Source organism: Pseudophryne corroboree, chromosome 3, assembly GCF_028390025.1.
Source record: "Pseudophryne corroboree isolate aPseCor3 chromosome 3, aPseCor3.hap2, whole genome shotgun sequence".
In the NCBI taxonomy this organism is placed as follows: domain Eukaryota; kingdom Metazoa; phylum Chordata; class Amphibia; order Anura; family Myobatrachidae; genus Pseudophryne; species Pseudophryne corroboree.
Window position 1 is genome coordinate 359,529,433 of NC_086446.1, and position 24,729 is coordinate 359,554,161.

General features: G+C 44.4%; 1 protein-coding gene across 1 annotated transcript in view; it reads right to left on the minus strand.

The window, feature by feature from the left end:
* Window positions 1–11,714: 11,714 nt before the first annotated feature.
* The window catches only part of LOC135057273 (keratin, type I cytoskeletal 42-like), a 44,293-nt gene continuing 31,278 nt past the window's right edge, over window positions 11,715–24,729 (minus strand). The window contains exon 8 of the mRNA XM_063963163.1: window positions 11,715–11,764. Within this exon, the coding sequence (XP_063819233.1) occupies window positions 11,715–11,764 (50 nt within the window). The remainder of the gene's footprint in view (window positions 11,765–24,729) is intronic.

Below are 24,729 nucleotides of genomic sequence, written 5' to 3' on the forward strand. Positions count from 1 at the left end.
TTCCATATAAATTGCCAAAAGAAATCTTATTTGAAAATGCATTTTGACATACAGATATGTCCTGATATATCGTTGCTGCGTACCGCATAGCGGGCGCCATGCAACTCGCGCCAGCTCCTTGCGCTATAACTCCCGTTATAAGTTGCGTTGTAAATGTGACGTCACATTATAATTGTAACATGCATTCTACTTTCTGTCCACCAGATGTCGTTTTTCTTAAACTCTATGGTGAATGCCTCAAATAGCCAACGGACCCTTCGTAGCGCTACCTGCTGATTGGCTGACGGGTTCGAATCCTAGCGGGACCAGAATTATTTTTTTGTGTGGATTCTTAATGTCATTTTTAATGGAATGGGAAAAGTCAGAAAAAAAAATGCGTGGGGTCCCCCCTCCTAAGCATAACCAGCCTCGGGCTCTTCGAGCCGGTCCTGGTTCTAAAAATCCAGGGAAAAAACGGACATGGGATCCCCCGTATTTTTAAAACCAGCACCGGGCTCTGCGCCTGGTGCTGGTGCAAAAAATACGGGGGACAAAAAGAGTAGGGGTCCCCCGTATTTTTTACACCAGCATCGGGCTCCACTAGCTGGACAGATAATGCCACAGCCGGGGGTCACTTTTATACAGTGCCCTGCGGCCGTGGCATTAAATATCCAACTAGTCACCCCTGGCCGGGGTACCCTGGGGTATTTTTTTCCCAGTAGAACTACAGGTACCAGCGGGCCCGTTTTTCTCCCGCATGCTGGTACATGTGGTTCTCCAAGTACCAGCTTGCTGGGACTTGTAGTACTACTAAAAAAAAACAATATTCTTTCAATTTTCTCAAGGCTATCAGCCCCCCATCCGCAGCCCTTGGATGGGGGGGACAGCCTCGGGCTTCACCCCTGGCCCTTGGGTGGCTGGGGGGGACCCCTTGATTGAAGGGGTCCCCACTCCCCCAGGTTACCCCGGCCAGGGGTGACTAGTTGGATATTTAATGCCACGGCCGCAGGGCACTGTATAAAAGTGACCCCCGGCTGTGGCATTATCTGTCCAGCTAGTGGAGCCCGATGCTGGTGTAAAAAATACGGGGGACCACTACTCTTTTTGTCCCCCGTATTTTTTGCACCAGCACCAGGCGCAGAGCCCGGTGCTGGTTTTAAAAATACGGGGGATCCCCTGTCCGTTTTTTCCCTGGATTTTTAGAACCAGGACCGGCTCGAAGAGCCCGAGGCTGGTTATGCTTAGGAGGGGGGACCCCACGCATTTTTTTTTCTGACTTTTCCCATTCCATTAAAAATGACATTAAATAAATTCACACAAAAAATAAATTTCTGGTCTCAACAGGATTCGAACACGGGATGCACGCATTGCAAGCGGACACTGTAACCATTATGCCAGTGCTGACCACAATATGAGCAGGCACTCCAGGTAAATATATGATGTGTTACAGTATGATGTGTTCTACTCTTAGTGAACGCGCGGCACCGTGCTTAACATGGAGCATTCGCCACCTAGCGCTGAAAATGTGTATTACATGGCGTGGGACACAACGCACGCCATAACGTTATTACAACTCGCGATTCAGGACCCTAAATAGCGCGCTATGAGCAACGGTGTATGAGGATACATCTGTAGGTATATGTTTTCCAAGATTATAACAGCTAAATAATGGGGGTAAGGTGCAATCAGGGAGATTGCTAGACCCCTTTAGGGAGTCAGGGAGATTGCTAATATTTCAGGGAGTCTCCCTGACAGGGAGAGTTGGCACGTATGTGTTAAACCAAGAGCACCCCCTGTTTTTCTTTTCCTTAAAATCCCCATTCCATGCATTAAACCAGGCATGTCCAAACTGCGGCCTTCCAGCTGTTGAGAAACTACACATCCCAGCATGCCCTGACACAACTTTAGCATTCTCTGACAGAAAAACTGTGTCAGGGCATGCTGGGATATGTAGTTTCACAACAGCTGGAGGGCCGCAGTTTGGACATGCCTGCATTAAACCATGTTTATTCACATCTGTCCATACAATACACTGACTTCTCTATTCAACATTCAGGGATTAGGTCAATAATACATTCAGCTACTCATATCATAACACACTACGTTTTGCAGCATTAACAGTTTTTGCCATTTTACCCCTTTAATCTATGCTGTATGATCTACAAATTGAAGCATGTTCTGTGAGCTTCTAGGTACTATAAAGTTCTAAAAGATTGTTTATTTCTATACATTATATTGGCTTATTTCATAAGACGATGTAAAAGCTGATGTAAGGGCAAACATGTCCTTCTGTACTATAAGCAGTAGGTTTAGGAGCAATATATGTATGCTAAATATCCTTGGAATTATATCCTGTATATGTATTGTTTTCCTGTTTGATTACTTGTTTATGTATTCTGTAATTGGGCGCTGTGGAACCCTTGTGGCGCCATATAAATAAAGGATAATAATAATAATAATAATAATAATAATAATAATAATAATGTATATTACATATTTTAGCTTTATGTCTTTTTTATGATGTTTTCAATGGTTCTGTACTAATTAATCACAGTATTGAAAATTTCTAATTGCTATGCAGTACTTGCTGTCTCTTTTAGGCAATATAAGCAAACTGTCTTAGCAAACACTCAAATTTCATTACAGATAGGGAAAAAATACAGACAAGTTTGCTGTTTAAACAGTCTCAATATGTGTGTCAGTATAAATGTATTTTATTAACAATTTATATCATTTAGTATGTCCAGAAATATTCTTTTAATATATACTTTTAAGATATACAGTAGTGCTTATATTTTTGTGCTTATGCTATACCTGATTCTGGAAATCCTGAATTTTCCTGGAATACTGACTTTGGTCAATAGGCATGCTTAGAGCATTGCTTTTATACCATTCACTGATTTTCTTCTCAAGCTGGGCATTCACATGTTCCAGAAAATGTATCTCCTCTGTATAAGATGTTGATTTTTTATTCAATCTTTGCTTAGTCTCTTTTTCATTTATGATGACTTGCTGTTTATTCAACCAACCACCATCCACTTTACAGGTTCTCAGATTACTGTTATAATTCTGACTAGAGTGTCCATGGTTCAAAGCAACAATTTCACAGCTTGAATTTTGATGAACATACAAAGGTTTGTGGTGGTCACCATGCTGTAAAGTGTGAAAAGCTCGACAATGAACAAAATGGGGTCTTCCATGATGGGGCATGGAGATGTAACCACGCTCATCCCTGCTGTAGTTTCGCCATACAGTATGAGGTCCTTCCTGGAAAGAATAAAGTTTTGGTCCATCTCTTCGTCCATGATTGGATTGATGAGAACCTCTATGATATATGTGAGTGCACATTTTTGGAAAATGAAAACCCACATTCAAAATATTTCTGTCAGATCCAACTGAATTATAATTATGCTTTATCCTGGACACCATCAGCAAATGTGTGTATGTAGCCAGACAAGTTCAAGAATATGAACATTGTCAAATGCTTTGTGTCTGTAGAATCATTTTTTTTATAACATGTTCATCAAGCGTCATAAAAGTTGAGTAGTGTTTATGGCTTTATATATGTTTTAACAATGAATATTCTTAGATAAATAATCATATGTAAGGTCAAAGGCAAGGAAGCAGTCTGTTACCATGATTTTATATTGTTACTCACCTGAGTCTTTGATTATCCCATCAATCTCTTCAACATTATTTTATATAAATGTTCATAGAATATTAACAAGGGAGGATCCCTATGGGGTGTTAGCAACATTTCCAATTGTCCCATTGAAATGTAAGGTTTGACGCTCATAAAATAACATAGTGAGACATTTCTGAAAATGAAAATGGAAAATAAATAACAAAATAAATGTGTCAATCAATGTAAGATAAAGCAGCGTGAAGCCGCTTGTTTTTAATACCCAGTAAGTTAACCAAGTTTTAAAATGAGTCTTGAATGGTTTGTTACTGTCTACACTCTACACAGGAAGGAATGTCTGATGAAATGAAAGTCTATCTAGAATGTGCTTCATGGTAGATATACAGTAGAAGTAGGCAATTCCATTCAGACCTGGATTCTACATCTTATTTTTCATGGATTATTTTGTTCAGTATGAGCAAAACTATAACTACTGTATACCATCCAATAAGATAAAGCATACTCATGCTCACATTGCATTGCAATGGAGGAAACCATATTATGATCCGAGCCAACGTTAATGAGAATGCAGCCTATCAATTTACTAAGGCTAAGTGACATCATTAAGACAACATTTCTAAAGCTGATCCCTATTGACAGGCACTGTCTTAATACAATCCCGTTACATAACATGGGGCAATAATAGGGCTGGATACAATATCCCGGCACTTACCATCCCGAAGGTCACATTACCGGCAGTGGAATCCCAGTGGTCAAAATGCTGCTTGAGTTTGGTAAGTATACTTACCCTAACAGTCCCCTCCTGCAGCATAACCCTAACCCACCCCCTAGTGATTAACCCTAACCCTAATGCTCACCTCCAGGATTCGCCGGTATTTTGAAGGTCGAGATTCTGCAGCCAATATCGTGACCATCATAATGTGAACTCTGGGTTCTTGACTACATCCTGTGGTGACACACACTGAGCTCTAGGGGGATGACATGGTGACACATGCACTAGGGCCCGGGGGGGGGGGGACATGGTGATACACATACTAGGGCTTGGGGGGGCATGGTGACACACACACACACACACACACACACACACACACACACACACACATTGGGGGGTGACACCCACACTAGGTCCTGGGGGGTGGAAGATATGGTGATACACATACTAGGGCACTGGGGTGCGGGACATGATGACACACACACACTGAGTCCTGGGGAGATGACATGTTGACACATACTAGGGCCTGGGGGAACATAGTGATACACATACTGAGGCATGGTGACACACACACACACACACACACACACATACAGTGGGTGCTGGGAGAAGGGGGGCATGGTGATATACATATGGGGGGTGGCATGGTGGCACAAATACACACACCTACAATGGGTCCTGGGGGAGTGGGGGCATGGTCATACACACACAGTGGGTCCTGGGGGAAAGGGTGCATGGTAATACACACACACAGCCTGTGGTGCATGGTAATACACACACACAGCCTGTGGGTGAGGTCATGATGACATGCACGCACACATGCACACACTGGGGCCTGGGGGGGGGGAGGCAACATATACCATTACTTCCCTGAGTGGGGGCACATCCATTTGTGCACCACCTTTTCTACGTTGTTCCATATCCTGATTTGTTGTGGGGAAATATAAGCAGCGGCAATGGCAAGCCTTTACTGCCAGAGCCCATCCCGTCAGCACTCACAGCATCTGCTCTACATCATGTGCAGGCACTGTTTGATCACCACTATAGATATCAGTGCAGCTCTTTGTGTGATTGGCTGCATCTTGCTCCTGCTCCCACAGCTGCCTGGCAGGCTGCCATATATAAATGTATATTTAGTGCATTTTACCTGGTTGTGAGAGACGGGCTCCCTGATGACTGGACCACAAGGCTGCAGCACCCCTGTAAGTGTGCTGCTGCACCTTAAAATGCATCGGCGCACAGTTTGGAAAACACCATTGACTATAGGGAAGCATGTTAGAGGGAAAGGAGAGTAACACTGTGTTAGCGTACATGAAGGAGCTGGTACTGGCTCCACAGAAGCTGTCACCTAAGGGGAGGGGTCCCCCTCCTATCCTCTGACTGGACCACCATCCTATTCGTTATGGGCCCACAGTGACTGCCTAGTGTGTTCAGTACTTTAATGAGTCAATCAGACTCATTCTCAGTGCTGCTAATGTCTGCAGCTGTGGACCCTTTCATTGTCATGGCCCCAGTGCAGTGCACCAGCTGCACCGCTGGTAGCTCTGCCACTGCATGCACGTGCCACCATTATTCATTAATTAAGCTGGCCTTGACTAACATGCAAATTTCTGTAGCATCCATAAGGGATACTGGGGTCTCAGTATGATGGGGTATATATGGGGTCCAAAGAAGCCAGTGCACTTTAAATTTCTTCAACTGGGTGTGCTGGCTCCTCCCCTCTATGCCCCCTCCCACAGCCAGTTTAGAAAAATGTGACTTCAGGAGAGGATGTACACTCTGTAGCTCCAGAGGATTTTTCTTCAGTTTATTTGAAACGTTATTTGCGGTATGCTGTTTGGGCAACAGCGTACCTGCACCGTGGGAGTTAGGGGGGGAGGTCATCGGCCTCTGTAAAGTGTCAGAGCCGCTTTCCCGCTGCAGGACCACCATCCTTAGATGTTGTGGTACCATGGACACGGGGCCTTAGCGAACGAATCGCAGCACGACGCACACCCCTAACATTACCTGAAGGTGACAAGAGTGGTGAGTACAAACCGGGTGCCCTGCTGGGGGTTCTCCCGGTCCTTGGTGCAGTGATATCCTGGGGGGGATCCCATGGCCCCCCTGCATAAACTGACCAGCGGTTTGGTGGAAACAAGTATTTATACTCTGTTTTACACCGTAGGAGACATTTGCCAGTATAAATAAATGCATGGCTCCGGTGCCATTATAAGGGGCGGAGCTAGCTCAGAGCGGGACCAGCGGCTTCTTGGCACCTTCCTCTGCTTACAGCTGCAGAAGCAAGGCATATAGCTTCTCCAGGACACTCAAGATACACAGGAAACTGGTACAGGGGTGTAAATAAGGGGGAGAGGCACTATTATACATGAAAATAGTGTCCTGAAAAGGACAAACTCCAGTATTACACCAAGCTAAATACAGCCTGCAGTCTTACTGAGTATGCTAGGCTTGGGTGTACTAGTCTGTTCTCTCTGGGTCTTTTACTCACATACCAGTCTGGGCAGGCTTGCTATATATACTTGTCTGTGTGTTGTGTGTGAGTGTTTTGTCTCCTGTAAACATGGTAAAACACCAATTATGTAAAGTATGTAATACCAGTTTTTCTCCCTCCATTGCTGGTTCCCTCTCATGTAAACAATGCAGCCAGTCCTCCCAAGTTAGTGAGGAAGCTGGGGGGGAGGGTCAGGAGCCATCTTGGTTAGGTACTATAAAAACCATGATTGTTGATATGTCTTCTCAGCTCACTGCAAATAGTCTAAAGACACAGCAGCTGCAGCAGGCTGTAGCAGACCTGGCTGCAAAGGTAGATGACAGACAGAACCCTCTCCCTAGCTCAGGGACACATAAATGTGGGCTCCCTGACCTATTCTCAGAATCTGATGAAAAGGAGGGGGAGGAGCTGGACCCTATTACAGAGGATTCATCTCCAGCACAGGGGATTGAACCCCTCATACTTGCTATCTTTCCAGAAAAAGATTAGCATCACTTTCCCTGATTCTAAGGAATTAGATGACATATTTAAGCTAGCCTGGAAAAATCCCAATAGGTAATTCCAGGTGACAAGGTGCTTTCTATGTACTTTCCCATTTTCTCCGGATGGCAGGAAAAATTGGGAAGATCCCCTGGCTGTGGACGTGTCAGTCTCACGCCTATCTAAAAAGTTGGTATTACCAGTCCCGGGTGCCTCTGCCTTAAAGGACCCTGGGAATAGGAAAATAGAGACTACATTAAAGTCTATTTACACAGCAGCTGGTGTATCACAAAGGCCTGTGATAGCGGGTTACTGGATGACACATGCCATTCACACATGGGCAGACCATATTCTAGAGGGCCTTGTGGGGGATATGTCCCTGGTGAATATGGTTACACTGGTAAAACACATTCAGGATACTGCACATGTCCTGTGTGATTCTATCAAGGAGATGGGCGCTATTAATGCTAGGACTACTTCCATTTCAGTGTCTGCACGCAGAGCTTTATGGCTGCATCAGTGGATAGCATATGCAGATTCCAAGCGCAGTGTGGAATCTCTTCCTTTCTCAGGAGAGTGGCCATTCGGGGGTTGAGTTGGATACGTGGATTTCGAAAGCTACTGCTGGGAAATTCACATTTCTCCCCTTTGGGGCCCCACCGGCCAAACAATCCTACTTGGGGCTATCTACACAGTCCTTTCAGACCACTCGATTTAGTTCAAGAACCAGAGGCGCCTCAAACACTGCAAAAGGCACCAGGGCAAGACAAGAAAACCAGCCGCCGCTGCTTCTCAGGAACAAGGCCTCCGCATGACGGTGTTCCACCACCCCGAGGGAATCTTGAGGTGAGAGCTTGGTGGCGTCACTTCAGCCGCATCTGGGAAAGCTCCTACCAGGATGCCTGGGTAAAGGAGCTAATTTCCTAGGGCTACAAGCTGGAGTACAACAGTGCTCCTCCCCACCGATTTTTCAAATCAAGCTTACCAGTTTTGGAGAATACGTGAGTTATACTGCTACAGGCCATTCTGAAATTTGTCCAGTCCCAAGTCATTGTTCCAGTGCCACTGCAACAACAGGGAAAAGGTTACTACCCCAACCTGTTTGTGGCACCAAATACGGACAGTTCAGTAAGGCCCATTTTGAATCTAAAATCCTTGAACCCTTATCTAAAGGTCTTCAAGTTCAAGATGGAATCCTTGCAGGTCTGGAAGAATAGGAGTGCATGGTTTTGCTGGATATAAAGGATGCTTAGCTCCATATCCCGATTTGGCCACCTCACCAAGATTACCTGCGGTTTGCCCTGTTGAACGATCACTACCAGTTCCAAGCACTGCTCTTCGGCATGTCCACAGCTCCGAGGGTCTTCATGAAGGTGATGGCAGAGGTGATGTTCCAGCTCTGAGTCCAGGGGGTCAATATTGTCCCTTACATGGACGACCTCTTGATAAAGCAAAATCCAAGGAGCTTCTATTGCTCAGTATAGACTGCACTATTCAGCTTCTGTCACATCATAGGTGGACTCTCAATTTACAGAGGTCTTAATTGGAGCCTACTTAGTGGCTCCTGTTCCTGGGAATGCTTCTGGATACAGTGGCTTAGAAAAAGTATTCCTCCCAGAGGACAAGGCAAGGACGCTCTAGAAGATGGTCCGAGCGGTTCTACGGCCGAATTGGATCTCCATTCATCTTTGCATAAGATTGTTGGGAAAGATGGTAGTTTTATATGAGGAGATCCAGTACAGAAGATTCCATGCCAGAACATTTAAATTTTTCATTCCTGAGCAAGTGGTCCGGATCACATCTTCAGATGCACTGGATCATACGTCTATCACCTCAGGCCAGGATTTCCCTCCTGTGATGGCTACAGTCCTCAAAACTGCTGAAAGGTTGAAGTTTTGGGATTCTGGTTTGGATTCCTCTCACAACGGATGCGAGTCTGAAGGGATGGGGAGCTGTCACCCGAGGAGCTCAGTTCCAGGGCAGGCAGTCAACCCATGAAGCCCTACTTCCAATCAACATTCTGGAACTACGGGTGATTTACAACACTCTGCTTCAGGCCTCTCATCTGCTCCGGGATCAGTCCATCCAGCTTCAGTCGGACAACGCCACGGCAGTGGCATACATCAATCGACAAGAAGGAACAAAGAGCAGAGCCTGCAAGTAAGAGGTGTCCGGGATTCTCCTCTGGGCAGAAAGAAATGCAAGAGCAATGTCGCCCATCTTTATTCCAGGGGTGGAAAACTGGGAAGTGGACTTCCTAAGTCACCACGACCTACACCTGGGGAAGTGGAGCCTCCTGCCACAGGTATTTCAGCAGATCACAGATCTGTGGGGCTGCCCACAGATCGACTTAATGGCATCTCGGCTCAACAAGAAACTTTGCCGGTATTGTTCAAGGACCAGGGACCCACAGGCGGTATCAGTGGATGCACTGATGACACCGTGGCCTTACAGGTTGGTCTACCTGTTTCCTCCGATTCCGTTGCTTCCGAGGGTGCTAAAGAGAATCAGGCATCAAAGAGTCCAGGCAATTCTGATTGCCCCAGACTGGCATCGAAGAGTATGGTACACGGATCTTCTGGACATGTCAGTTAAAGACCCTTGGCCTCTGCCAATGAGAAGAGATCTTCTGCAACAAGGACCATTCAACTACATGGACTTACAGAGGCTTCGTTTGAAGGCATGGTGGTTGAGCAGAGCATCCTAGCTCACAAGGGCCTTTCAAAAAAGGTTATTGCAACCACTGTTCAGGCCAGGAAACCTATGACGTCAAAGCACTATTATCATATCTGAAGGAGATATGTCTCTTGGTGTGAGGAACACAAGTATCCTCCGGTGGATTTTCACTACTGCTGGCTGGAGCGGATATGGGCTTACGTCTGGGCTCTCTTGAGGTCCAGATTTCAGCCCTCTCAATCTTCTTCCAGAAGAAGTTGGCAGTGTTGCCAGAAGTTCTGACCTTCTTGCAAGGGATTCGTCACATACAACCTCCCTTTGTGCCACCAACGGCACCCTGGGATTTGAATGTGGTATTGGAAATTCTACAGTCCTCCTGGTTTGAATCATTAAGGACAGTAGAAGACAAGTACTTCACGTGGAAGACGGTGATGTTACTGGCCCTGGCTTCTGCTAGGCGTGTTTCAGATTTGGGGGCCTTATCGTGTAAAAGTCCATACTTGGTCTTTTACGAAGACAGAGCAGAGCTCAGGACTAGGCAGCAGTTACTGCTGAAGGTTTTCTCTGCGTTCCACTTGAACCTACCTATTGTGGTTCCATCAGTTTCTGGCACTTCTGCCCCTCCGGAAGCCTTAGATGCTGTGCGAGCCTTGAAGATCTACATCAAGAGGACAGCTTGGTTCAGAAAGAAGGATTCCCCGTTTGTGATCTATGATGCGCAGAAAAATGGTTACCCTGCTTCTAAGCAGTCCATTGCTCATTGGATTAGGCTGACTATACAATAGGCCTATGTGTCGGCAGCCTTACATGTTCCACAGTCTCTGAAGGCCCACTCTACAAGATCAGTGGGGTCTTCCTGGGTGGCTGCCCATGGAGTCTTGGCCTTACAACTCTGCTGAGCTGCTACCTGGTCGGGGAAGACCACCTTTGTGAAGTTCTACAGGTTTGATAGCCTGGCCGGTTTGGGCAGGTGGTGCTGCAGATGTCTCCGCACATTCCCGCCCTTTCTGGAAACTTTGGGATGACCCCATCATACTAAGACCTCAGTATCCATTATAGATGCTAGAGAAAATAGGATTTTAATTACCTACTGGTGTTTCCTTTTCTCGTAGTCCATAAGGGATACTGGGCGCCCGCCTCAGTGCGTTGACTTTCTGCAGGTTTTCTTTTGTAAAGGTTTACCTGTTCAGCTGTTGTTGTTGTCACTACCAGCTGTTGCTGGTCAGGTACGTTGTGGTGTGCTGGTGTAAATCTCACCACTCGTTATTGTGCTGTTCCTTCTCTCAAGTATGTCCATTCTCCTTTGGGCACAGTTTTACCTAAACTGGCTGTGGGTGGGGGCATAGGGGGAGGAGCCAGCTAACCCAGTTGAAGAAATTTAAAGTGCACTGGCTCCTTTGGACCCCATCTACACCCCATCGTACTAAGACCCCAGTATCCCTTATAGTCTACAAGAAAAGTATTTACCAGTAGGTAATAAAAATCCTGTTATTTTTACCTCTGTAACTTAATTTATAAATAATATTGGCCTCATACTTTTTATGTAATGTAATAATCTCTGTGTAATTAAAATGTTATTATTTATTTATTAATGCACCACCAATAATACATTAATTCAATAAATGTGCCCCATAAATATATTTATGAATTGTTTAGGACTTTTAATTAATGAAACCTGAATATACAGTATATATTTACTGTGCCTCTTTTTATATTCTGGCATAGATATCTTAGACAGCAGTTGGACCAATTTTGTCAAACAGATCACATGGTTTCCAAACTGCACATAAAGATGCCAAAAGTTATGCAATTTGATGAAATTGCACTTTATTAAATCTTCCCCATAGTCCAGTGGTTCCCAAACTTTTTGAATCATGGTGCCCTAGAGAATCCCAATTTTTTTCACACCATCCTTAGGCTAAAAGTTTCTTATTGAGTTATTTAGAAATAAATATTAAATTAAGTAAATTGTGTTTATTTGTCACCCTTGGGGTCAGGTATAAGGTGAGGGACAAGATTTTCTTCTGTTTGTCCACATATTTTATTATTGGCAGTAGGGATGAGCGGGTTTGGATCTCTGAGATCCGAGCCCTCCCAGACTACAGGATCCCAGTCCGGCTCTGGACTTCCCACCAGACTCAGATCCCAGATTGAGGCAAAACGTCATCATCCCGCTGTCAGATCTCACAGGTTTTGAACTCCATATAAGGAGCCGTATGTTGCTGCCATTTTCACTCTGGATTTGGAGAGTGAAGGAGACAGACCTCTGTCTGTCTGTCGGTGCTGTCGTACAGGGGTGCTGCTGTCCTGTGCTGTTCTGAGGTGGTGTCCTGTGCTGGTGTACTGTGCTGTTAGGGGTGCTGCTGTCCTGTGCTGTTCTGGGGAGGTGTCCTGTGCTGGTGTACTGTGCTGTTAGGGGTGCTTCTGTCCTGTGCTGTTCTGGGGTGGTGTCCTGTGCTGGTGTACTGTGCTGTTAGGGGTGCTGCTGTCCTGTGCTGTTCTGGGGTGGTGTCCTGTGCTGGTGTACTGAGCTGTTAGGGGTGCTGCTCTCCTGTGCTGTACAGGGTTGCTGTTCTGGGGTGTCCTGTGCTGTTTGGGATATTGTACAGGGGTGCTGCAGTCCTGTGCTGTACAGGGTCACTGTTCTGTGTGCTGTAAAAATACAGAGGAGCTTTAAAAACACAGGGTGCTATGGATCTGTCCTGTATGCTGTAAAAATACAGGGGTGTTGTAAAAATACAGGGGTGCTGTAAAAATAAAGGAACACTGTGGCCCTGTCCTGTATGCTGTAAAAATACAGGGGTGCTGTGAAAATACAGGGGTGCTGTAAAAATAAAGGAAAACTGTGTCCCTGTCCTGTATGCTGTAAAAATACAGGAGTATTATGGACCTGTCCTGTATGCTGTAAAAATACAGGGGTGCTGTGGCCCTGTCCTGTATACTGTAGAAATACAGGGGTGTTGTAAAAATAAAGGAACATTGTGGCCATGTCCTGTATGCTGTAAAAATACAGGGGTGCTGTGGCCATGTCCTGTATGCTATAAAAATATAGGGGTGCTGTAAAAATAGAGGGGTGCTGTAGCCCTGCCAGTTGCTGTAAAAAATACAGGGTGCTGTGGCTCTGTCCTGTGTGCTGTAAAAATACAGGGGTGCTGTAAAAATAAAGGAATGCTGTGGCCCTTTCAGGTGCTATAAAAATAAAGGAGCACTGTCGCCCTGTCCTGAATGCTGTAAAAGTACAAGGGTGCTGTAAATATAAAGAGACACTGTTCTGTTTGCTGTAAAAATAAAGGGGTACTGTTCTGTGTGCTGCAATAATAAAGGGGTGCTGTCCTGTGAAATGGAGAACAAAAATCTGAAGGAAAAAATAGTGAAAGATCAGGAACAACTTCCAATTCCTAGTACTAGTGCTGAAGCTGCTGCTGACACCAGTCATGACATTGACACTGCAATTCCATCAACGTCATCTGACCAATGTCATAGAGTAGGCATGTAAAATCCAAGAAGCAAAAATTAATAACCATAAAAAAAAGAAATTATCTGCTGAGAAACGTAAAATTGGCAATATGCCATTCACGACACGAAGTGGCAAGGAAAGGCTAAGGCCTTGGCATATGTTCATGACTGGTGTTTTAGCTTCTTGTGAAGATGGAAGCCCTCCTCCCTCTCAAAAAAAATTAAAAATAAAGCTTGTTACAGCACAGGAAAAAGCAACTGTCATTCAGACTCAGAGATATCTCAAATATCCAATGAGAGTCCAAGTGTGTCCGCGTTTGCGATGTCTAGGCGCGACCTTCCCAAGACTGTATGGGAATAGGATGCTTCTACCACCATTTGCATGCCCTCTGCATGTGCTGGTAGGAGCACCGCAAGTCCAGTTGCTGATATTGAGATTGAGGATGTCACTGTAGAAGTACACCAGGATGAGGAGGATATTGGTGTAGCTGGCGCTGAGGAGGAAGTTGATGATGAGGATTCTGATGGTGATGTGGTTTGTTTAAAAAAGGGCATCAGTACCCAAAAAAATCCACCTCTCAGTGTGGAATTATTTCTCTGTGAGTATGAGAATGAGGATGTAAACACTGAAGGGGGTGAGAAATTGGAGGATGAGGCCAATATCTTGCCTCTGTAGAGCCAGTTTGTGCAAGGAGAGATTAATTGCTTTTTTTTGTGGTGGCCCAAACAAACCAATCATTTCAGCCACAGTCGCGTGGCAGACCCTGTCGCTGAAATGATTGGTTTGTTAAGGTGTTTATACAACATAAGGGTGGGTGGGAGGGCCCATAAACAATTCCATCTTCCACATCTTTTTTTTGTCTGCCACATCATTCCAGGGGTGCTGTCCCTCTGCCCTATCAGTCCAGGCGTGCTGCCCCACTGCCATTTATGTCCAGGGATGCTGCTTCCTGTCTGCTGTGCTGTGTAATTCTCCATGAGTGCTTCCTATGCTGTATAAGTCCAGGGGTATTGCCTATCTGCTGTATAAGTCCAGGGGTGCTGCCTATCTGCTGTATAAGTTTAGAAGAATTGCTGTATAACTCCAGGGGTGCATCTGTACTTGATCCTAGGTTTAACGTTTGAACTAAAGCCTAGAGCAGAATATGAAACAAGTTTCAACATCACAACCAGATTTGTTAAAACATATAGCCGCAAAGGTGAAAATGGAAATTCCAAGTTTGATTAAGTGTTTTCCAATAAAATGGGGAGAGACCACATATGTGGCCAAGGTCAGACAGACTAAGAATAGACAGAATCCTAATCCAGCGGAACGTGGCATGGCAACATCTCCTACTTCATTTTCTCTGGCAACTGCCGGAGAAAACTAGATTTTCCAAACACACCTATGTCTATATGTCTGCCATATAATTCCAGGAGTGCCCTGTCTGAACCCGTTCATCTCTAGTAGATATATTTTCTAGTGTGCTCTGTGTACCCAGCATTAGAGAGAGGTTCTTGTCAATTATTTCATGTTAGGGACTCAAATGAATGGCTCATATTAGTCAACCTTAATTTTGAATTACTATTAATGTTCCACATTTTGGGATTATTTACAAGATGTGCATTTGTTGTGCCAGGCTGAGGCATGCTGGTTAGTATTGCTTCCTCCCACTGTCCTACTTGTAATATGAAATGAGTTTGGACTAGAGTAGTAAGTTCCACTAGGGCAGGGGCCGGTGGTGCAAGTAGAAAAAAATTCTCAGTGGTACTGGGAGTGCGCGCTGAATGCGCGTGCACTGTAAAAAATGGGTGTAGCCACATGGTGCATGGCCAATGAATATGGGGGCGTGATACACATATGACCCCAATAGTGCAATGCCAGATACACATATGCCACCAATAGTGCCAGATACACATATGCCCCCAGAGTGACAGATATGCCCCTATGGTGCTAGATATGCCCCCACAGTGCCAGATACACATATGCCTCCACAGTGCAAGATATGCCCCCACATTGCCAGATATGCCCCCACAGTGCCAGATACACATGCACCCACAGTGCTAGATATGCCACCACAGTGCCAGATACACATATTCTTCCACATTGCCAGAAATGCCCCCACATTGCCAGATATGTCTACACATTGACAGATACACATGCCCCCACGGTGCCAGATATGCCCCCACAGTGCTAGATATGCCCCCACAGTGCAAGATATGCCCCCACAGTACCAGATATGCCACCACATTGCCATATACACATGCCCCACAGTGCTAGATATGCCCCCACAGTGCCAGATATACATATTCCCCCACATTGCCAGATATGTCCCCACGTTGCCAGATATGCCTAAACATTGCCAGATACACATGCCCACATGGTGCCAGCTATGCCCTCATAGTACCAGATATACCCCCACAATGTCAGATATGCCCCCTGTTGTTGCTGCTGCTGCCCAGGGCCAGCACTGTCTGCTGCTGCTGTTGGGTAGGGGAGAGGAGAGCACAGCATGCCCCTCTCCTGCCCTCAGTCTGGTCTCCTCCTGCGGCGGCAGTGGCGTCCCATAGCTCAGATTCTGGCACCGGTCCATGAGCCAATTAGAGCTCGTGGTCCGACAGTGGCGGCTCCTGATTGGCTGCCGGTCCGCGAGCTCTGATTGGCTCACAAACTGGCGTTTGAGTACATGCTGCTGCCGCCGCAGCAGTTGGACTGAAAGGGGGAAACGGACTGAAGGTGGCAGGAGAGGAGAGGCGCATGCTGCGCTCTCCTCTCTCCACGGTGTCTGCAAGGTGGAGGCCCGGCAGTACTGCATACTGGCTGGGAATTTCCTACCGGTACGCAGTACCGCCCCATACTGCCATACTTGCAGTACTGGCAGGGCTCAAAAATAAAAAAATCACTGCACAGTCCTGCTTAGTTCTGTACCGAACCCACCCGAACTCCACTTGCCCGATCCGGGGTTGCTGTCGGGGCTCACAAGGGCTTGCTAAAACATCTAAGGGGCTGCTTTATTTAAAAATAAAATACGAATAAAATAAACAAGACACACAGGTTTACTCACATGCATGTAACTGGGACACACAGGTATGCTCACATGCGTGTAACTGGGAGCTGTGAAAAATGAAAATAAGGCATCTGCCACAAAATATGTAAATAAAAATGCAATAAAAAAATGGAAAAAAAGAAAACCACGAGATTTTTGCAAAATAAGTCTCCAGACTCTGTTGAGGGGAAAATATCCAATCTTTATCCTGTGGTATACACCCGTTTATTTGCATCCCAGCATTAAATCCGAGATTATCATAATTCCTGAAAATGGAGAAGGAGGTACAAATTTGAAGGCTTTGGCCCCTAGTTTTTCAGTTTGTCCAGTAATGTGGTAATTATATATTTGCTTGGTTAAAGTCATTTCTGTTCCACACCAAGATAGGAGTGGAGGTGAAAGCCTGTGTGATGTTCCTGATTGCATGTGCCTCTCTAATTTTTAATCACCTTCTTGACACTGTCCTCTTCCTCTTGCATCTTCATAATGTGAAAAGTCAACTAATATTGAGGTGGTATGATTGTAGCTTGCTATGATTCCGAGAACTTGGCAAGCTTTTTCCAGGGGGACCACCGGTCGCTGAAATGATGGGTTTATTAAACTGTGCATGTCCTGTTTAAACAACATAAGGGTAAATGGGAGGGCCCAAGGACAATTCCATCTTTCACCTCTTTTTTTTTTTTTTTTTTTGCATAATGTGCTCTTTGGGGCCTAGTTTAGTAGTTTTTAAAACTGCCATCCTGTCTGCCACTGCCACTTCTAGATGGGCCAGGTGTTTGTGCCGCCCACTTTTGTCGCTTAGCTTAGTCATCCAGCTACCTCTGTGCAACCTTTTGGCCTAAAAACAATATTGTGTGGTGTTCGGTGTTTGAAATAGACTGGGAATTAATGGAAATGAATGTTATTGAGGTTAATAATACTGTAGGAACCAAAAAAAAAATTCTGTGATTTTAGCTGTTTTTTTTTTTCCCCCCAAAAAAATATCCAGATCCAAAACCAAAACCCGAAAGGATGGTTTTGGCAAAACCAATCCAGATCCAAAACACGAACGGAGATCCAGATCCAAAACCAAAACACAAAACCCGAAAAGTGTCCGGAGCACATCTCTAATTGGCAGCCACCAGCACTGGTTTTGCCTATTATATTGACCATAAATAACCCCATGGTGCAACAGTACACATTTGAGAACCACTGCCATAGTCTTTGATTATCAATCACACACAAGTAGCATGCAAATAATATATTATAATTATCAGATTTCGGACTCATAGTGTTACGTCACTGTTATTAGTAGTTAAAATGGTCCTGATTCAGATGTGGATAAAGTTGCTATTTCTGCTGCTTACTGTAAATAGAAACAACAGCAATACACCTAACTGAGGATGATGACAAAAATTATTATAGCCACACTGATTGTAAAACAATATAGCAATTTAGCAATATAGCAATTTATTACAGTAAAAATACAATAAACAGAAACATGACATTATACACAGTATATATACTGTATATATATATATCTATATATCTATAGCTATCTATCTATCTATCTATCTATCTACCTATCTATCTATCTATCTATCTATCTCTATATATATATATATATATACTCTCATATTACGACATATTTAAGGGACAGTCCTACATCATTGTATAAGTAGATCATGTAGTCCCTGCAGTGAGTGCCCCCCTTGCCTACTAGCACCTTCTCACATCTAATATCACTCAGACATTGTGCATTATAGTACTTATTCAGGAGTTGTTATTTAAGGCCACGTATCCTCCAGGCCTACAATATACCTTTAGCTACATTAAGTTTACCCTTCATACATACATCTCTCCTGTCCTAACAGTGTAAAGTTCGATTTAATTTTACGAGGAGAAGCAATACCGTATCACACTGTGGTTTGGGCCACTGCGGCCACTAAACGTAAGCAAATAACCGCTAAGATATGTATGAACGTTGCGTATATACGCCGACATGCTATGCGTACAATGCAGCGACACGTGTGGCTGAATACACCTCATCCCCAAACAAGAATGGAAAGCAACACCTGTAGTTAAAGGTAATGTTGTGGTCCAAACGGGATGCAGTCAAGATGCCGCCGGCTGGAATCCCGGCGGTCGAATTACCGACGCCGGAATCCCGACCGCCACAATCCCAACATATTCTCCCTCCGTGGGTGTCCACGACACCCATAGAGGAAGTGCCGAGCGTAGCGAGGCACCGTGCCCGCAGTGCGGCGAGCGAAGCGAGCCCGCAAGGGACTGTGTTCTGCTCGCCACCCCTGTTGGGATTGTGTGGTCAGGATTCCGGCGTCAGTATTTCGACTGCCGGGATTCCGGCCGGCGGCATTTAGTACTGATCCCGGTCCAAACACATCAACAGTATTTACTCAAAAGATACAGATAAAAGATACAACAATATTACAGAGAAGAGCTACAACCAATAGTACATACGTTTGTTCGTGAGCGCTCCAGGACTCAGTCAGTCTTAGCAAGATGACCTTTAGAGAATAGACTGAGCCTGGCCAGGAAGACTCTCTTTTATACAATGTGTCCAAATACAGTACAATGGGAAATGTAAGCTCTTCTTTCATAAGTCAGAGGGCAAATCATTTACAGTACATGAGGGGTCATAGGTTGGGTTAAATGAATGGGCGATGCTTGGTCCAGGTGTACTTGCAGGTGTTCGTCACTGGGTTCCTGACGAATATCAAGAGTACAGTATTTACAGTAGTTTGTGAATATTACAATTCTGCGCATATCTATGCGCAGAAACATGCGATAAACTGCAAATAGCAACCAGAATGTAGATCTCAAAATACTGCACATCTGGATACTAAATATTAAGTCCTTGCTCCTTCCCCTCACATCCTGTAACCCTAAATGACTGTTATTCTACCTTTTGAGTATATGTAAGTTGCTGGCAAAGTGTGTGGAGACTATGTGTAAATTATGCACTATATGAATAGAATATTGAATATGTCTGTGGCTTTTCTGTGCGAATGCGTATGTTAGCGTATATACTCATACCACGCAACAATACGCAAGGCTCACGAACCAGTGTATGTAGAGTGCGTTTATGCGCACACATGTTGACTACGCGCACGCACAGAGGCCACTCTGTTTGGTGCTTGCATGTGGTGTGTATTTAATATTTTTTACTTCGACAGTCCACCCTTTGACAGTAAACAATAACTCATAAATTACTAACAAAATATTTCAAAACACATAACCTAGACACACGTATGTATTTATTTCACAAATCAGACATTGACTATGGTTGGGCAAGATAGGAAAAAGGACGAGACATCCTCTACATACACTCGGCGGTCAAGGGACCACTGGTTGGGTATGGGACGACATTCAACCTATAGAGTATGCTGGGACAGTGCTATAGCCTAAGATGTCTGATCCGAATGAACGTTGCATACATGCATGTACCTACGTCTTTGCACACTGATGTTCGGATTCGATAGAGGTTTTGCTGGGTAGAGGGAGAAAACACAAACAAATCGTGAAAGAGACATATAAAATTTTTATGGTATATATTCCTATCACTCCCTGAACATTGTTTACATTCCTGGATCGTATGCTAGGTCTGTTTCATCATTGACCAAGAGTTATTATTTCAGGTAGTGTCCTTCCTAGATAACATGAACCTTCGGGAGTTTGGGGAGAGCCACTTATAAACTTTTCTTCCACATATATTAGTGAGCTCTTTATCTGCTATGTGTGAATAGACCATTGTCCGATTGTTCCTAATTACCTCCCAATTTCCTGGTTTCCTGAAATTGGTGAGATTTAAACATACCAGGGATTCATCTATGGTACTGTTTGATCTTAAGACTAGGGGGTCTAGTTATATTATGTTCCTTCTCCATGGGTCCCCCCCCCCTGTGTAATTCAAGTACCTCAGCTAACTCTAAAGAATGTGGCACTAATCCTGCATTATTTTGTCTTAGAGGTACCTGTGAGCACATCCAACATTCCATTTAATTTAAAACCTTACCCACTAGTGAGAGGTAATCACTCATAGGATGTCTGTTAAATTCAACATTATTGCTTAACTGACATCTCTGGATGCACTCATCTTCAATTATAGGTTCACAATAACTAAAAAATACAGTATTCCTCAGACAATAGCCTATCACGTTACCTCCGACCTCCGTAACTACTTGACCTTTGATTTACTCTGGCTTTAAACAAAGTGATAGGCTGATCCAGGGATCCTATAAAGACATCACTCCTTTCTCCAGAACCAGTTCCAGTCCCACACTCGACTCCTCATGAAACCTCACAAAAATAGAATGTCCTGAAAAAAATGTTTGTCAATGGGAAAAAAAGATATAACAAAACAAATCGTGCTTATAGCAAATGCATTACAATGACTGGTCTTTTTGTAATACTTTAGTATGCTCAGGTAGTGTTCAACAGTGCCGCCTCTCAGTCTTCACAGAACAGATTCTCGAGTGATATGCTCAGCTCAGAGATTGTGGATCCTTTCCAATATGCCATCTGGGTATGAACACATTTTTTAAAGAAACTAACATCTTTTTTCTTGTGAATTTTATCTTGTATATGTGATTGTGATTTTTGGACTTTATCTCATGTTTGAGTCTTGCTGCTACATCTTTCAGACTCTGAACTTTTTTAATTTCATTTGTCTTGTGTTTTTTCCCCAATTGTGTGGGGCGCTTTTTTAATAAAGAAATACTTTTGTTTCATGTGGACCCACTGTGGTTGAATTTTTTTTCAAATATACCACCGTTGTGGAATATGATATATGGAGACAAGATATCTTTTACCACCGCTATATTCCGTCTCCAAAAGAAAGCCAGATGTGTTTGAATACAACCATTTCTCCTGTGAGTAGGGAAAAAGCATCTTGCTGAAGGAGACAGAGAGTTATCCATGTTAACAACTAACACAAAAGAAACCTTTATACGCTTCAATCAACCTTCCTTTTGTGTGAGTGAGGTACGCCTATCCTTCCTGGCAAAGAGGGTTCATCACCAAATTGATGTTGTGTGACACAGTGGTGGATAAAAGATAACTTTATGGGTTTTAACCCATTTTGTGGAATGTGAGTTGGGGTACGCCTCTTCAGTGAAACGAATATCATCTATTTTGTGTGAAAGTATATAGCAACAAGAGAGACTTGCGTGCAGTTAAAAACTTTATTACACATATATATATATATATATCACTCTTTTCTCATACCTCCTAGAGGATGCTGGGGTCCACTTCAGTACCATGGGGTATAGACGGTTCCGCAGGAGCCATGGGCACATTAAGACTTTACCACCGCTATAGTCAGTCTCCAAAAGAAAGCCAGATGTGTTTGAATACAACCATTTCTCCTGTGAGTAGGAAAAAAGCATCTTGCTGAAGGAGACAGAGAGTTATCCATGTTAACAACTAACACAAAAGAAACCTTTATACGCTTCAATCAACCTTCCTTTTGTGTGTGTGAGGTAAGCCTATCCTTCCTGGCAAAGAGGGTTCATCACCAAATTGATGTTGTGTGACACAGTGGTGGATAAAAGATACCTTTATATGTTTCAACCCATTTTGTGGAAAGTGAGTTGGGGTACGCCTCTTCAGTGAAATGAATATCGTCTTTTTTGTGTGAAAGTGTATAGCAACAAGAGAGACTTGCGTGCAGTTAAAAACTTTATTACACATATATAAATCACTCCTTTCTCATACGTCCTAGAGGATGCGGGGGTCCACTTCCGTACCATGGGGTATAGACGGTTCCGCAGGAGCCATGGGCACTTCAAGACTTTTCTAGAGTGTGAACTGGCTCCTCCCTCTATGCCTCTCCTCCAGACCTCAGTTTAGAAAATGTGCCCAGGCAGACTGGAGCTCTACTGAGTTTCACTGAAAGACTTGTATTTTAAAGTGCTGCTTGGATTTGTAAGTGTGAGTTGGTAACAGAAAAAGGTGAGTTCTGATTATTGTGAGAGAAAGTTAATCTGAATCTGATTGTTTGTATCTCTACTGGGTTTTTTTTTTGGAGGAAAAAAAAAAGTGTGAGGTGAAAAGCCAGAGGGAGGGGGTTGAATCAGGTGTGAGTAATCAGGAGGAGGAGTGGTTGACTAAAGCAGCTGGCTGAGCCTATATAATCAGTGATTAGACTCTTTGGAGCTTGCTCTTTGTAAGGGCTTGTATTTTAAAGTGCTGCTTGGATTTGTAAGTGTGAGTTGGTAACAGAAAAAGGTGAGTTCTGATTATTGTGATAGAAAGTTAATCTGAATCTGATTGTTTGTATCTATACTGTTTTTTTGTGTTTGTATCTGTACTGGGTTTTTTTTTTTGGAGGGAAAAAAAAAGTGTGAGGTGAAAAGCCAGAGGGAGGGGGTTGAATCAGGTGTGAGTAATCAGGAGGAGGAGGGGCTGACTAAAGCAGCTGGCTGAGCCTATATAATCAGTGATTAGACTCTTTGGAGCTTGCTCTTTGTAAGGGCTTGTATTTTAAAGTGCTGCTTGGATTTGTAAGTGTGATTTGGTAACAGAAAAAGGTGAGTTAGAATAAAGAAAAAGGTTAGTTTTATAATACACAATCAGGAACACACATTTGCAGTACCATTAAACTTCTGGTGAGGCTGCAAGGGGCTGACCTTGTGAGTGAGTGAGAGGGTCTCTTACTTGGAGTAGCAGAGGGGCTGTGATAGTGCGTGTGTGAGGGTTTTTTTTTCTTTAGCAGGAGCTGGATCTGAGTGAAAAGGAGGTGCAGTGAGCTGGAACAACTGCTAAGTGGAGTATAGGTGCCGCAGGAGAGAGTACTACGGCTGCATAAAAGTGAAGGACCAAGAACCGCACAAAGATAGATAAGTATAAGCCAGCTTAATTATTGTTTAAGTTAGATTGTTTGTCTTCTACTTTTTATTTTTGCTGCTTTTTCTTTGAGAGTAACAGGGAGTTAGACCTTACAAACAATATGGGAGGGGCTGTGATTGGGGACCTCACTCAGTGCATGTCGTGCAAGATGTATGCACACCTGGAGCTACCGGCCCAGTGTGATTACATCTGCATGAGGTGTGTGCGAACGGTTGCCCTGGAAGCCCAGGTAACTGATCTAGAGCAAACCGTTATGCGGCTGAGGGAGATTCACAATCTCGAGCGAAGTTTAGACAGAACAGTGGAGGAGTTGCGGGAGGAGTCACTGGTAGAAGAGGATGATGATCAGGTAGCCAGCTGGGTCACAGTTAGAAGGAAGAAAAAGAAGGGGAGGCTCGACATCTCTGAACTATCAAACTCGAACAAATTTTCCCGACTGGACGAGGAATCGGAGGATGATAGTGAAGAAATGACGGTGTCGGAGGAGACTGCTCCCTCTAGCATCCAGAGCAGCGGTCCCTCTGGCGCGGTTGGGATAAAAGATAGTGAGGTACCTAGTCAGATGGTGGTGGTATGGGATTCTATCATCAGGAAGGCAGATAGGGCAATCTGCTACCAGGACCGTGATCGCCGTACAGTCTGTTGTCTCCCGGGTGCTCGGGTACGGCACATCGCGGACCGGGTAGATAGATTGTTGGGAGGGGCTGGGAAAGACCCGGCAGTCTTAGTGCACGTTGGCACCAATGACAAAGTTAGCAGAAGGTGGGATGTCCTTAAGAAAGACTATAGGGACTTAGGAAAGAAACTGAAGGCAAGGACATCTAAGGTAATATTCTCGGAATTATTACCCATGCAACGCGCTAGTCCAGGGAGGCAGAGGGAGATTAGGTAGGTAAATGTGTGGCTTAGGGATTGGTGCAGGAAAGAGGGGTTTGTGTTCCTGGAACACTGGGCGGACTTCTCAGTCAGGCGCCATCTCTTTTGTCGTGACGGATTGCACCTGACTGAGGAGGGGGCAGCGGTGCTGGGGGGAAGGATGGTTAGAAGGTTGGAGGAGATTTTAAACTAGGAGCCTGGGGGGAGGGTTTAGCTAGAAACTATGGGTCATGCAGTGAGAATAGTGGGGATGGCGGTAGTAAACGAAATGGGGGAGAAGTTGGGGGGAGGGTAAGAGAGGCGGTAAGGTTACTAACATGGGTACTAAAAGAGATTTTACCAAAGCACTAACCAATGACGATTACAGGTCATCATTGCTACATAAGGTGAAAGATGTCCCTAACGCAAGGGAAAATACGTCTTAGTTGTATGTATGTAAACACCAGAAGCATTACTGGTAAAAAGGGTGAACTAGAAATACTTGCAGCAAGCAAACAGTATGATATTATAGGCATTACTGAAACTTGGTGGGACGAAT